A 15000-nucleotide genomic window follows, 5' to 3' on the forward strand; every position below is an offset into this window, starting at 1 on the left:
AACTAAGTTATCATATGAAGCACAACACTAAAGACAATAAACCAGCAATGTAACACATCATAAAACACATGTAGGAAAGTGAATTATGCATACAGCCATGTTTATTCCGAGCACTTCAATAGAAAGCGTTTAATGTCATTATTCACAGCACAGCAGGATGTTAAGCAGTTATAACTTCCTCCAGCATCAATGCTATGCATGTGGTTGTGATCTGCTGACCAATGAAAGTAGGGCGTAGGGTCATATGCAACTGATCTGGAATGTAATCCAATCAAACAGAAGTTTACTGGCACATATGTACACATATCCGATCTGGAATGCAGTAGGGCTATAACGATATTGTATCGAACCGAGAAATCGTGATACACAGAGTCACGATAATGTATCGTGATACAAAGAGGCAGTATCGTGATACGCCCTTTTAACGTTTTGATACCCATCTGCCCAGAAAACAACCACATGATATGAAGTGATTGTGCTTCCAAGCATCATCATTATTATATAGACACTTTAAAAAAATATTTGTAGCCTCTTGTAACCTATTCTACCTTTGAACTATCATAGTTTTTATTTATGAAGATTATAATGTTGGCAAATGTAGAATCTAGGGCTGTATCGAACTGTAGGTCATGAATCGTGATACAAACCGAATCGTGAGTTGAGTGTATCGTTACAGCCCTAGAATGCAGGCCAATCAAGCAGCACTTTACTGGAACGTACTTTATACATACAGATCTAATCTGGAATGCTGACCAATCAAACAGCATTTTACTGAAGGCTCTACAGTACATCTGTTGAGGAATGCTGAGTTCAGTTCAGTGTAGTTTATTAACTTGTCCCAAGTGAGCAGTAAGCTTACAAGTTAAAGGAAAAGCTAATTCATGGTGTAAGTACAACACTGGCACATGATATTACATAGTTGCTACACCATTTAGTTGTCTCCATTATAACTTACCTAATGAGACTGATAGACTGTAGTGTGTTGTTACTGAAACACACTAAAAACCCTACAAGGACCCACTAAAAACTTGATCCAAACAGTGCAGAGTCAACTGATTGTAAGACAAGTACACAGCCTATATCTACTGGTTACTCAGACATGTGTTGGAAGGCAACTTTCTTTCCTTTATTTTAACTTTTACTTTCACTTTTGACACCTCTGCATGTGGGCAATTTGGTTGACAGGGTCACCTATCACAAACAACAATGAACACACAATACAAATGGACAACAATATGATTACAGACATGAAGACATGCCTAATCATCATACCACAAAAGTGACCAATTACTGTAAAAAACAGCCGACTATCAGAGTCTGACGGGAGCTGACGCATCAGAGAGCAGTTGAGGGTAGAGTATAATACTGTATACGGTATCACATATGACCCAATTCCAGCACTGCAGCAGAACGGTTCAAGAATTGCCTCTATCGAGAACTGATAAGTTAAGGCGCCAAGATGGTACAACAATTATTGTTTATTGTTTGCTTTTGCTAACCTTGTATTGCCAGACAGCAGCATACTTCAGACAGGAGTTTTTGTGTGGCACTGCCTGGGTGTGCTTTAAGTTGGGTAGTAGATCGTGATAGTGAAATTCATCGCCAGTGAACAGTAAATCATCATTCTGTAAATCAGAATCAGACTTTCAAAATGGACCATTTTAGCAATTGGGTGAAGCCAGGTAAGCCTGATACGTGCTGGAAGTAGAGTAACAGTTTACAAACACACTTTATTATTTTCGAATAATATTAGAATAGTTGGCAATCTATGTTCAAATAGTGTGTTGCCAAAAATTCCCATCCCTAAGCCGGACCATGCAAACTCATGCCGCTAGTCAGGTTCATCTAGTTTACTTGGCTAATTTGGCTGGTGACTTCTACCAATACAACCTGCACTCAGGAGTGTGTGTGTCCTGCTTTGTGAGATATGTTAGGTCTATGTTGTCTATTGTATGCCGAAGAATGCAATGCCCGGTCTATGGCCCTCTGTCTGTGTGCCCTAAAGGTTTATCATTTCCTGTAGCAAACCCAACCTCACCCGACCGGTTCCCTGGTCACACACAGGTGACACTTAGTCACTACACTCGCACACCATGGCAACACATTAAACCAGGTCAAAGGTCACAGACATACTGAGTGAAGAGAGACTGTGTAACGGACACCTGAGGCCGGGCGGTCACCTGGAGCAGGGGAGGGGACATTAGTGGCTTCTTGGCAACAACATAGTCGGGGCATTCATGGCGAAAACAGTCAATCAGCAACACGCTCTTCCTGTTGGCATGGGAGAAATCAAATGTTATTGCATTTACGGTACCCGTCTGTGGCAATGTGGTACATCAACCGTAGTTTGTGTCACTCATATCACCACGTCACATCCCCGGGCAGATTTCCAAGAGGAAGTAGTTTGATTTGCATTCAGGAACGTCATATGGTGTTGGTACGGCCCTAATGTACTCCTGATTTAGTCGTGATCCAAGATGACATCTTATAAATGGTAAATGGACTGCATGAATATAGCACCTTTCCACTCCTTCGAGCACTAAAAGCACTTTACATTGTATGCCTCACATTCACCCACCCATGGCGGTGGCTGCCACGCAGAGTACCACCCTGCCGTTAAGTAGTTGCAGTTAAGTATCTTGTTCAAGGTAGGCAGAACAGGTTGCCGAACGGCTCCTCTACCACCGGAGTCACCACCGCCCCTATTTTATATAGCCCTTACATATGGTGGTGTGTACAATACGCAATGCAGTCCTGGTGTGACCCTCATGAGACCCTAACAAAGTCTTGATGTGGGCCAAAATAAATTCTCAAACACTACGTAGTCCTCATTTAATCCTAATATGGCCCTCTCACAGTCCTTATGGTTAGTATATAGTACCTACTATATAGTCCAGATATAGCTCTCAAGGGGCTAATAAAAGTCTTGATCTGGAACAGCCCACATAATAGGCCTGTGAGCCCTGATATGACCATAATCTGCAAATTGGGGAGAGATAATCTCCATCTCCGATCTCAGTCTCAGTCGGAATAATAATATTTTCCGAGCTGCCGGGAAATCAGCTGACTCCATTCCAGTATGGAGAGAAGAGTAAGGCTGGAGGAGTGGGGAGGAGAGGAGAGAGGAGTAGAGTGGGGAGAAGAGAAGAGAGGAGTGGGGAATAGAGTGGGAGGAAAGGAGAGAGCAGTAGAGAGGAGTAGAGTGGGGAGAAGAGAAGAGAGGAGTGGGGAATAGAGTGTGAGGAAAGGAGAGAGCAGTAGAGTGGAGGAGTGGGGAGGAGAGGAGAAGAGAGAGGAGTAAAGTGGGGAGAAGAATAGGTGTGGGGAATAGTGGGGAGGAGAGGAGAGAGAAGTAGAGTGAGGAGAAGAGAAGAGAGGAGAGGGGGATGGGGGAGGAGAGAGGAGAGGAGAGGAGAGGAGATGAGAAGTAGAGTGAGGAGAAGAGAAGAGAGGAGAGGAGAGGAGAGGAGAGGAGAGAGGAGAGGAGAGAGAAGTAGAGTGAGGAGAAGAGAAGAGAGGAGTGGGGAATGAGGGAGGGGAGAGGAGAGGAGGAGAGAGGAGGAGAAGAGAAGAGTGGAACAGGATGGGTAGGAGAGGGGAGCCAGTGACCGCTAAACTGAAGAGAAGTGAAGTGAAGTGAAGTGAAGAGAAGCTCCGTGGCGCGCAGAGCAGACTGCTGTGATTTTTGGGGCTAAAGGGATCCCCCGGCTCTCAGGGATTAACATCCCGCTTCCACAGAGCCAGTCGTGCTGAAGGACAAATGTACGGGTGGAAAAAATGGACAGAGGGACTGGTGGATACAGATGGAGGGGTGAATGGCTAGAGAAGGGAGGCAGAGAGACAGACAGATGGAGGGATAGAGAGAGAGGAAAAAGGATGAACACTGAGGGGTGTAGGGTTGAACGTGAAGGGACAAATGGAAAGGGGAGATGGCAGTCGTTGCTTTATGGAGGTCTAGGCCTTCAAAGACTGGGCTGGTTGGCTACAAATAAACGTAGCCCCATAATGCGCGCCGTCACACCAGTGGAACGCCGTAATAGTCATTGAAAAGTTAATAACTACAGTTACAACTACAGTAGAACATACAGTTAACAACATAGTAATACACTACAAGGACACATACAGTAAGGGCCTTTAGTAATCGACTACGGCTTGGTCATTGCCATTCTGGTTTCAGCAAATTGATAACGCTATGTCTCAACGGGTTAATGCTTACTAGTTAATAATAAGTAGGATGGATGGAGGGACTAGTGGACGAACGGAAGGATAAAGGAAGAAATGAATGAATGAATGGGCTGTGCTATGCTTGGCCAGGCCTTGGTCTTCCCACGCTCTACTGGTTGGCTGCAATTACACTTAATGCCCAATACTTAATAGATGAGTAATACTGTTCAGACTGGCGAAGGGAGAGACAGAGAGACAGAACAACAGACCAGGATTGGATGGATAGACATTTGGACAGATGGACAGGGCCGGATTAATGCGGCCCGGCCGGGGCCCCTAGGCTACAGGTGGCTGTAGGCCACCACGGAAGGCAAATTTCATTTTTTTTAAATTCCATAGACTGTTTTCCAATTCCAAGCCAAGAGGAGTATTAAAACGATTTTAAACTGTACCTGACACGGCAGACTAAGTTATCAATATTGCATCTTGTTACATTTCTCTGATTATGTTGATCCTCCCCCCTTTTGGCCAACTGGGCGCCCCCTAGTAGGTGGGGGACCCTAGACTGCAGCCATATCCAGACTGTGCATTAATCTGGCCCTGCAGATGGACAGAGTCTCCATGTTGGCTGTGCTGTCCTATGCTTGGCCTTGACATTCACACTGGGCTGGTTGGCTGCAATTTAACTCAATGCTCCTCAACACTAACTTAATTGTTAATACTTTAAAGAGACTGTACTGGAACGGACAGATGAATGGAAAGCTGGACATGAAGGGACAGACAGAAGAACGAATGAGGAATGAATGGATAGAGCTGGACAGATGGGCAGAGGCGCCGTGGCGACTGGGCAAAGCTGTGTTGTGCTTGGCGGCCATGGTCTTCACACTGGCTGACTGACACACATTGGCTGCAACTTAATGCTTAATACTTAATTTGTAAACGCTTAAAATGTAATTGTTAAGACTAATGAATCAGACTAACAGAGGGACTCTGGTGGAGGGAGGGATGGACGGATGGGTAGACAGAAGAACGAACGAGTGAATGGATGGATGTAGAGTTGGACAGATGGACAGCTAGTCCCCATGGCAGCGCTAGGCTCCGTAGCAGCGCAAGGCTCCGTGGCAGCTGCCTGGGCAGAGTTGTGCTGTGCTTGGCCCGGCCGGGGTCTTCCCACGCTGGGCTGGTGGGCTGCATGTTGCCCGGCCGGGGGCCACCCATGCCAGCTGGAACAGCTGGAGACTAAGTTTCAGTCTGCTATAGCTATGGCTCGTCTCTCGTCTCGGACTGAAGCTGATGCAACAGCTGGGCAAGGAGAGTCCTGGCATGCAGACCGAGAGGGACAGAGAGAGAGAGAGGGGAAGAGGGGAAGACGGGAAGAGAGGAAGAGGCAGAGCAAGAGAGAGAAAGAGGGAGAGAGGGGAAGAGAGGAAGAGGCAGAGCAAGAGAGGGAGAGAAAGAAGGAGAGAGGGGAAGAGAGGAAGAGGCAGAGCAAGAGAGGAAGAGAAGGACAGAGAGAGGGGAAAAGAGGAAGATGGGAACAAGAGAGAAAGAGGGAGAGAAGGAAAGAGAGGAAGAGGGGGAGCAAGAGAAAGAGGGAGAGAGGGAGAGAGGGAAAGAGAGGAAGAGGGGAAGCAAGAGAGGGAAATGGACAGTCAGAGGGTAGGAAAGGAAGAGGGAAAAAAAGAGGTGGAGACAGGCAAGCAGAGCGGAAGAGAGGAACAGGAAAGGAGACAGAGAGAGGAGAGAGGGACCGGGGGGAAGAGAGGCAGGCAGAAGAGAAGAGAGGAGAGAGATGAGAGGGAGAGATGAGAGGGAGAGAAAGAGGGAGGGACAGGCAGTCAGAGAGAAAGGCACAGAAAGAAAGGGAGACAGATATGGAGAGAGAGAGAAACAAGAGAAAAAATGGAGGTGGAGAGGATGGTAGGGTGAGAGATTAGGACAGGAAGAGAGGTGGGGTGGGGGAAGAGCAGTGGCCGAGAGAGAGCGAGAGAGAGAGAAAAAGGGAGAGAGAGAGAGAGAGGGACAGAGAGAGAGAGAGAGAGAGCGAGAGAGAGAGAAAAAGGGAGAGAGAGAGAGAGAGGGACAGAGAGAGAAGCAGCAAGTGAAAGTATGGAGAGAGAGAGGGGACACACAATACGTGTGGACCGTGACAGGGAGAGACAGACAGGCAGCCCACAGCAGTGCCAGAGAGGGCACACAGAGGCCAACCGGCAGACACAGAGCCAGACAGGCAGAGAAACACACAAGAGTTGCAGAGAGAGACGGGAACACAACAGGAAGGAAGAACGAAAGAAATAAATAAAGAAAGAAAGGCAACAGAGAGGGTGCAACAAACAGAGAGAAGTACTTGTAGTAAGAGGGGGAAAGAGACAGGGAGACAGACAGAGACAGAGATGGAAAGACAGGCAGAGAGAGAGAGAGAGAGAGAGAGAGAGAGAGAGAGAGAGAGAGAGAGAGAGAGAGAGAGAGAGAGATAGAGAGAGAGAGAGAGAGCGAGAGAGAGAGAGAGAGAGAGAGAGAGAGAGAGAGAGAGAGAGAGAGAGAGAGAGAGCGCGAGGCCATCTTTGTGCTTCCCACCTCGGTGCTTTGCCTCTTGAAACCAGATACTGGAGACAGCACCAAACAATAGAGGCAGTCAGGGGACCGAGCGAGCACACACAGGTTGGCCACACTCACACACCTCTACACACACACACACACACACACACACACACACACACACACACACACACACACACACACACACACACACACACACACACACACACACACACACACACACACACACACACACACACCATACCTGCCAACCTTTCAAATTTTTTTTGAGTAGCAACTTATCGCGGCGCGGCAATTCACGGCGCAACAACTTGGCATGGCAAAGCAACGGGGTCGCCGGCGGGCCCATCTGAGAGGCTACTTTGTTTTGCATAGTCTGCCCTACACCTAGGGTTGCCAAATGTCAACAGGGAAGATATGAGACACTTCATTCAGGCAGGGGGGTCCTCCCCCAGAAAAAAATGCTTTTCTTAGATGCAATTTCCTGCATTTGAATGCATTTTAGCCTAACATCCCGTGTATCTGGCAAATAGTTTATCTTGCTCTTCACAGTGCTACCATAATTTATTAAACTTTCATGAAAGATGTTTTTTGTTTTGTTTCACACCATAACACCAATAAAATGCTATGATATAGTGTGCTGGAATTCAGGCCTCTAAATTAACTTTATTGATCACCAGCCAATATGGCTGTTAATCTTACTAGTCAAACATACCACCAGTCTAGTAGGCCTAAGTGGCTATTAAGTTATCCTATGTACCAGCCAAACAGAGCATTTGGTCACTTAGGGGGGTGTTAAGGAGCTGGAATTGAGTATGAAATTTAAGCATTTGCTGATTATTTTTTTGGCTGTAGAAGGTACATGTAGGAAAATGTATAATTTGATTATAAAATACTGAGGCATTTCAGTGATTTTTATGAACAAAAAGTTGAATTGTAATGATTCTTACATCATCTCCCCCAATATTAATGATGTTGTCACCTACTGTGAAGAAGCATCAGCCGAAGAAAAAAAGATAAAGACAAGTGTTATCTAAGCTATCAGGTTAATATCATTACCTTGGGGGCTAACATCAAAATCACACTTTCAGCATTCATTCAGTACAAAATGCGTCATGTAGTGGCTCTACTGAGGGACGAGGGCTAATGGCCAATGCTCTTGGAACTTCCACGGTAACTTTTGAGGGGCATCGCTTTTTTTTCACTTCTCTGCATAATAGTAGGCCTATCTATCCTCATCTGCCGTCATGAGTTGGCTATTGTTCACTTTGTCGGCACATATGATAGGAGAATTGATTTTATTAATAGATGATACGTGATTACGGATAGTAGTCGTGGAGTGATGCATATTTGGTATGACGCACGACCTGTTACACCTGTTCACAGAATGGGCCATGACTCAGGGGGGAACAGTATTCCTATACGGTGTCATGGTAGGTTACGGATGTAGACCTACTCGAGCAGCACAACCGTTAGAACTATCGCTTTATTTCACCGAGTTAAAATGATCCGGCGCAAAGGGAAGCCGAATTTAGTTTGCTGCTAATCTGCCAATTTATAGCGCGGTCATCACATTTTCTCATTCGGGAGTAATCTCGTTTCGGTCCAATATCAAAACAAGCAACAACATATTGCCGTCAAATACGGCGAAACATTGGGTGAATCATTACGACAGACCTCGGCCTTTATTTATTTTCATAAGTTTACGGATTTAGCAACTGGACGCAATTCACTATTCCCATAGGCCTACATTTCTCAAAGTCCATTTACCTTTGAAACGGTGCTCACTTGTAAAACTACAGCGACAGTACCAAGATGGATAGTACATGATGACAGGAGGAGGACACTTGTTTCAGAGATTATAGGAGTACATTAACCAGTCTCTCTGCTTGTGTGATTTCGAAGCAAACTTTCAGCTGATGCCTCGACTCGAGAGTAGCGCAGCACAACAAATGAAGACATCCAAACTAGCGCTCTGATTGGTCAATATTCCCCCCACACGTTGCTGGCCAATGGAAAGGCCAGCGCGAGACAATTGCAAGCAGAGCCATGTCTACGGCTCTGTCTGGTTGCAAGTCTACAGAGCAATTTATAGACACACTTTGCTATTGGTTTTTCGCGTATTTTGAAGTGACAGCGCCGTAGTTTGATGTCAAAATCCGTATCTGCTACACAAAATGCGTAATGGTCGGCAGGTATGACACACACACACACACACACACACACACAGAGAAAAAGAACAGAAACACACCTTTTCTCTCAAATTCACACTATGTATTCCTTTTCTCTCCATAAATGTGCACTCTCTTTCTCTCCCTCTCTCAATTTAATTTCAATTCAACTCTCTCTCCTTCTATCTCTCTCTCTCTCTGCTTCACACAGACTAAGTTATTGTTGTGCTCTCCATAAGTCCATGCCCCCCCCCCTCTCTCTCTCTCACTCTCACACACACACACTCTCACACACACACACACGCACACACACATTCCCCCGCTGATGAAATTTAAGCAAAGTCAGACTTGTGCATGAGTTCCCTGGCAACCACATTTGGCACTATCCATTGCTCACAAGTTGCTTTAACATACTCACATGGAATGCGTCCAACACACACACACACACACACACACACACACACAGACAGACACACACACACACACACACACACACACACACACACACAGTTTGCGGTGACTGTAAGACGCATTGGACTTTTGGACATTTTTACTGGGACCTGAGCTGAGCTGAGCTGAGCTAGAGTGCTGCTCACAGCTGACAAAGAATGGGTGGAATGGCATGGCTTGCAAACACTCACAAACACACTGTTCAAACAGTATCCAGACGCACACACACAGGCGCGCGCACACACACACACACACACACACACACACACACACACACACACACACACACACACACACACACACACACAATCTACTCAACCAGAGACAAAAACCTGCCAAACCAACACAGACAAGTCAGGGGGCGCGTGTGTGTGAGTGTGTGTGTGTGTGTGTGTGTGTGGGTGTCTGTTTGTGTCAACACCCACCCAGACAGGCACACAGACTGACTGAATGGCCTTTCAAACAAAGTGTGTGTACAGCAACAATCTGCCCAACTTTTTAATTGACTTGAGGCGTCTCCAACAAACAGCACTATTTACAGTACACAATTGCTGATTCACAGTAAACTCCCTCGTCTGAAGTTGACGGCAACTTGACGAAGGCAATAAACTTGCACTAGAGGACAATAAATATGGGGCCAAATCAACCATGTAACCTCACCTGGACATTGTGGCCAACAAGTACTATGTGACAGAGGGAGAGAGGGAGAGGGGGAGAGAAAGAGAGAGAGAGACTGGTCCTGCAAAGGAATTATTTGGCAAATATGTAACTTGCTCACGTGGAGACACGGCCTCGTTCCTGGAGTTGTTTTCCTTTTTCCCTCCCCTTCTCTCTCTACCAAACCCCCATCCCCTCCTTTCTTTTTTTCCTTCCCTTCTTTATCGGCGAGGCCACGGGAAGGAGAGACAAATCTTTTAACACCCAGAAGAGAGGAGGCGTACAGAGCCACTACTAGGCTACTACTACAGAAATCAGCCGAAACCAGACGCTGAAAACTTGCTCAGCCACTACCATGAGAGGAGTGTAGCCTAGCCTACAATAAATAGTCTATAGCTTTTCAGGGAGGGAACACTGTAAACATGTGTGGCATATTTGGGAGCCACTCACTAGAACTGTCCTTAAGGCAACAATTCCTTAGAGCTTCTGTTCCTGTCTTGTCTATTCTCAGCAAGTCTTAAATTGGCAACAACTTTCAGGACATCCCTTGACAGGCGCGCGCTGTAGTTCCATGCCAGGCGCCTCAATGTCAATAGAGGCTTCTGCTTACAGTAATAATTGATTGGCCATTTAATACTCCAGCAGCGCTAACGGGACAAGAGACGGTGGGCTGTTATGATCATATTTCTGAGGACCCAGGTGCATCCGAAAATAACCCCCGCGAGACAGCGACAAGGAACGAACCAACCGACCAACCAGCTGCGTTCTGTGCGCTCGAGCCAAACCCGATTACATTCGCCCTCCATTACGTCATCCGGTCATAGCGTTCTGTGTAGAGTGTTGTTGCCCCGTGTGTGTACATCTCGAGAGCTCCTAGCCTGTCATGCTGATTGGATTGTCGGTGTGACTGCCTGGTCAATGAACGGGATGGAGGAAGAATCTCGTGGCTTGTTGGGCCATTCATCTCTCCTCAGAGACAGGCTCGTGGCAGTGAGGCGCAAGATGCTGATCTCTCTCTCTCTCTCTCTCTCTCTCTCTCTCTCTCTCTCTCTCACACACACACACACACCAACAACATTAGCCAAGTGTGTTATCTCAACACTTTCACTTATAGCAAGACTGCAGTATATAGCACTGAGTCGTCATTTTAAGTGCAATGTTGTGGCTGCGTGTGTGACTGTGTGTTTGTTGTGGTAGTGTGAGGGAATGAGCTGAAGCCTAGCCTTCGCTGGAAATGATGCAATGTCTTATAGCGACCTTCCAGCATCCAGTAAAGCCACACGCACACACACACACACCATGCTGATCTCGAGGGTTTATAAGCCAATCATAATGCTACTGCATCAACCACAACGACGAGGCTACACCTGCCTGGCCTCAGATGGTCAGATACCATTGCGGTGACAAACTGTTTTCACGTACCCATCCCACCCCCGTGCTTCCCTCCCGCAGTGCCCAACCATTCGGCCGCTATGCATTCTTGTCAACAGACGGGAGTCGTATTTGGTTACCTTGTTGCAGTACAACATCCACACCTCGTACAGCCGTTCGTTCGATGCCATTCTGCAGGTTTCGCGGCGGGCGAGCCAGCGGGCATGTAGGCAGCTATTGGATCAATGCTCCCGTAGCCAACGTTCCTCACTTTTCACGGCTCCACATTGCTGTTTCTGCTGGAATAATTGTCAACACAGTAGCCAAGCCAACGCGATGGCAGAGTGGAGGGAGATTATCACCCACGGCTGTTAAATCGCACCAGACCGTAGTAGCCTATAGTCGTCCAAGAAAAGGTTCTCTGTGACCGTCTGAGTCTCTCAAAAGATAAAATAGTCCTTCCTCTAGCAGAGAGCAGATCTGAAATGGCTTTTTGGTCACCGCAAGCAGTAGTGCTGGCTAATTCCGATAGAGGTGGTGTGCAGATGGCAGCGGGCTTGATGGTGAGAAGTTCTCCACGCACTGATCCATCTTGTATTCCCAGGTGACCGACTGTTGAGAGGTAGCGTTTCCTGCTCAGCTGGTTCCCTTCGGCCCGTCTGGATTTGGATATCTCCCTTTCCTTTCCCCTCGCGCACTGTCTGTCGGTGCAACCTGCAAGGAATCGGATGACGACACTCAGTTTATAACGCACATATAACCAGTGATGTGTCATTGACACTGTTCTCTCTCTCTCTCTCTCTCTCTCTCTCTCTCTCTCTCTCTCTCTCTCTCTCTCTCTCTCTCTCTCTCTCTCTCTCTCTCTCTCTCTCTCTCACACACACACACACACACACACACACACTGTGGTTTAACTGAAAGCCCAGACCTGTTCCTCCTCACACAAACCCTGTGAATGCAGGGAGCTACAGATACAGGGCCTATTCAGCCAGCAGAAATACAATCCTCCAAAATAACTGTGAAAGAATGACATCAGTGTGGAGGCAGCTCTCACCAACTCCCTTGACAAACGACCACACAACAGCAACCAGAAGTCAATGATAAAAGGTCTTCAGTGACAAAAGATGGACTTTTGTCATAGGCCTACCAATGTAGCCTATTTGATGTCCCAAATCAACGCTTGAAAACACCATGTCCAGACAAGTCAAGTGTGAATAATAAACATCACAACATTACCTCATAAAGAATGACCTATCCTTTCGCTGACTTGGCCAAGTTTGAAACTCCGTGTCTCCACTTTCAATGCGACTTGGTTGGTTGTCATTTGGGCTTGGTTAACAGGGCCCTTAGTATTACAGCAAGTTATCAAAAGAAATTCCAAGTTCTGCTGCTGGCTGCATTGGTCAGATAGCCTGTTTGTCTTCTTGACTTCAACCGGGACCAGTGAAGAAAAGTGCCCCAGTAAAAGAGTATCAAAAGCTTGTCCTTTCTTTCAGCAGCAGAACAGTCACGAACTTACTTAATATTAAGAGGTTAAGCCCTGGGTTTCCCGATAATTTACTGGTTGAACGAGCACGATTCGTTTTGGTTGAGTCGCCAAGGCGAGGGCAAGTTACAAATAATTTTCTTGAAGTAGCATAAAATGTCAAGCTAGTTATGAGTCACTTACCAGTAGATCTGGTTCATCCGAAACGTGGTAACCGCTGTGCAACCTGACAACCAGATATTTATGCCGTCAACGTCGACTGAGAGGATAATTTCACAAGGAAACTGCACCAGTCCAACATAGCACTGCAAACACTGAGCAGGAGGGGTTGTGTTGATTTTTTTCTGAAAGGCAGTCAGGCTTTGCGACAGCTTGCTACTACTTTACGGTGCCGATGTGGAGCTCAGTCGTTAGGGGCGTGTCTGGGTGGAGGCGGTGCTTGGGGTTTTCTGTATTTGGATTGGTTGCCCTTTCTGGTTTAGATCACTCAGCTGTGTGACTACTATAAAACAATATTTCAGCTTCAATCATGTAGCAAAAGTAAGCAACGCAGCGCAGACTGCTATGTGCAACACAAGTGAAAATCTTTTCCAAGTAGGCCTACCAACGTGCAATCCTCAGATATAACCTTCTTGTGGTGTTGCTATCATAGCATCTCAGTAAGCAATTTCTCTAGTAGGCCTAAATGAAACAGATCTATGTATAACTGCTTAATGTCAACACGATCTAAACAGCTTGAATGAGAACCCACTCCTCTTGCATTATTTGAAAGCCTCGAGAATTTCACATGCTCATGTTGAAATGAAACGTTGACGGATTGTGCCCTCCAGTGGTAAGAAAGGAAAAGTGCAACAGTAAAAATAGCTAGCCAAAATAAAAATGACAAAATAATGAATAAAATATATACTGTGGATGTAAAATTATGAGTGAGAAAAAAATGTATCTTGAACACGTCTCTGCTATTCTCTTGATCCTTGTGAATGTTTTGAAGCTCTGCCGAAGGAGATCCCGTTGCATTACATAACAATGGATGCTCTCATTGTTTCCTGTGGCCCAGTGGCCTAATGGATAAGGCATCAGCCTCCGGAGCTGGGGATTGTGGGTTCAAGTCCCACCTGGGTCGATTCCTTATGAGCTATAGGGCCTTTACTTGGCACCAGATTCTCATCAAAATTGATCTGAATGATCACAAAACCACATGGACATCAATAATCACCATTACATAAAAAAACATACCGGTAGATGAATGAATACATAGATGAAGAAAATAGGGGAAAAAATCCACGACAATGAATGCAACTTCAATTCTACAATCGCCTTTCATTCATTCATATAAAAAAAAACATCATCACACGACCATTTACGTACATGAGCAAAAGAGAGAAATGAGAAGAGAGATAGCAACCAGACTCCTGTGCCTGGACCTATGCTGGATGCGTGTGTGTGTGTGTGTGTGTGTGTGTGTGTGTGTGTGCGTGTGTAAACAGTCTGAAAAGTAATGTGAATTCCAACTGAGTAATCTTTACTTTATTTCACACACATACACACACACGCGCGCACACGCCTGCCCCAACCTTTTCCCCTCTTGTTGTCCATGAGTGGTCGGTGGTTGCTGGGTAGTGGAAGGGTGTGTACCCATTCAGGTGGATTTGCCAGAGGTGGCGGTGGCCTTGACGGGGCTTTTGCTGTTGGTCGTAACGTCCCAGTAAGCGGTGATGTCACCGATGTCACGCCGCTTGAAGTGATTCATGACGTCCATGACCACGCCCTGCTTAAACTCCTCCCACCGCCGGTGACGCAGCATCACGTCACACAGCTCCTCGTCACTGAAGTAGAGGATCACACAAACGGACACGCATGCTAAACGTAAGGTTTAGACTAGAGGCATATGCACTAAATCATGGCTAGCGTTTAGTAAGTCTCATCATATTGTACAGATCACAGAAGTAGAGGACCACACAGGCAGATACATATACTAAACATAAGCAAAGTCCTTTCCCATAAGTCATTTCACTTCATGGCCATCTTCGGCCACCTAAGAAATAATGAATGGGAAAAACAGGAATGGGACAACTGGGCGATACAAACCATAAGATTGTAATTGCCGTGAAAACCAGATTATAATGGCTATCTAGGATTGGC

General features: G+C 46.2%; 2 protein-coding genes and 1 non-coding gene across 3 annotated transcripts in view; 1 reads left to right on the forward strand and 2 right to left on the reverse strand.

Annotated features, from left to right (window-relative positions):
* Positions 1-13194, reverse strand: part of nbeal1 (neurobeachin-like 1) — a 116195-nt gene extending 103001 nt beyond the window's left edge. Inside the window, exons 1-2 of the mRNA XM_063212079.1 lie at positions 13042-13194; positions 11513-12086 (exon numbers count right to left, since the gene is read on the reverse strand). Coding sequence (XP_063068149.1) covers positions 11513-11563 — 51 coding nt within the window. The 5' untranslated portion in view covers positions 11564-12086; positions 13042-13194. The remainder of the gene's footprint in view (positions 1-11512; positions 12087-13041) is intronic.
* Positions 13195-13908: 714 nt separating this feature from the next.
* trnar-ccg (transfer RNA arginine (anticodon CCG)) lies at positions 13909-13981 on the forward strand. Its single transcript has one exon. It is a non-coding gene; the product is annotated as a tRNA-Arg (tRNA).
* A 378-nt stretch (positions 13982-14359) lies between these two features.
* The window catches only part of LOC134460197 (cyclic nucleotide-binding domain-containing protein 2-like), a 13166-nt gene continuing 12525 nt past the window's right edge, over positions 14360-15000 (reverse strand). The window contains exon 12 of the mRNA XM_063212648.1: positions 14360-14684. Within this exon, the coding sequence (XP_063068718.1) occupies positions 14498-14684 (187 nt within the window). The 3' untranslated portion in view covers positions 14360-14497. The remainder of the gene's footprint in view (positions 14685-15000) is intronic.

The sequence above is a fragment of the Engraulis encrasicolus genome, chromosome 12, assembly GCF_034702125.1.
Source record: "Engraulis encrasicolus isolate BLACKSEA-1 chromosome 12, IST_EnEncr_1.0, whole genome shotgun sequence".
Taxonomy (NCBI): Eukaryota; Metazoa; Chordata; class Actinopteri; order Clupeiformes; family Engraulidae; genus Engraulis; species Engraulis encrasicolus.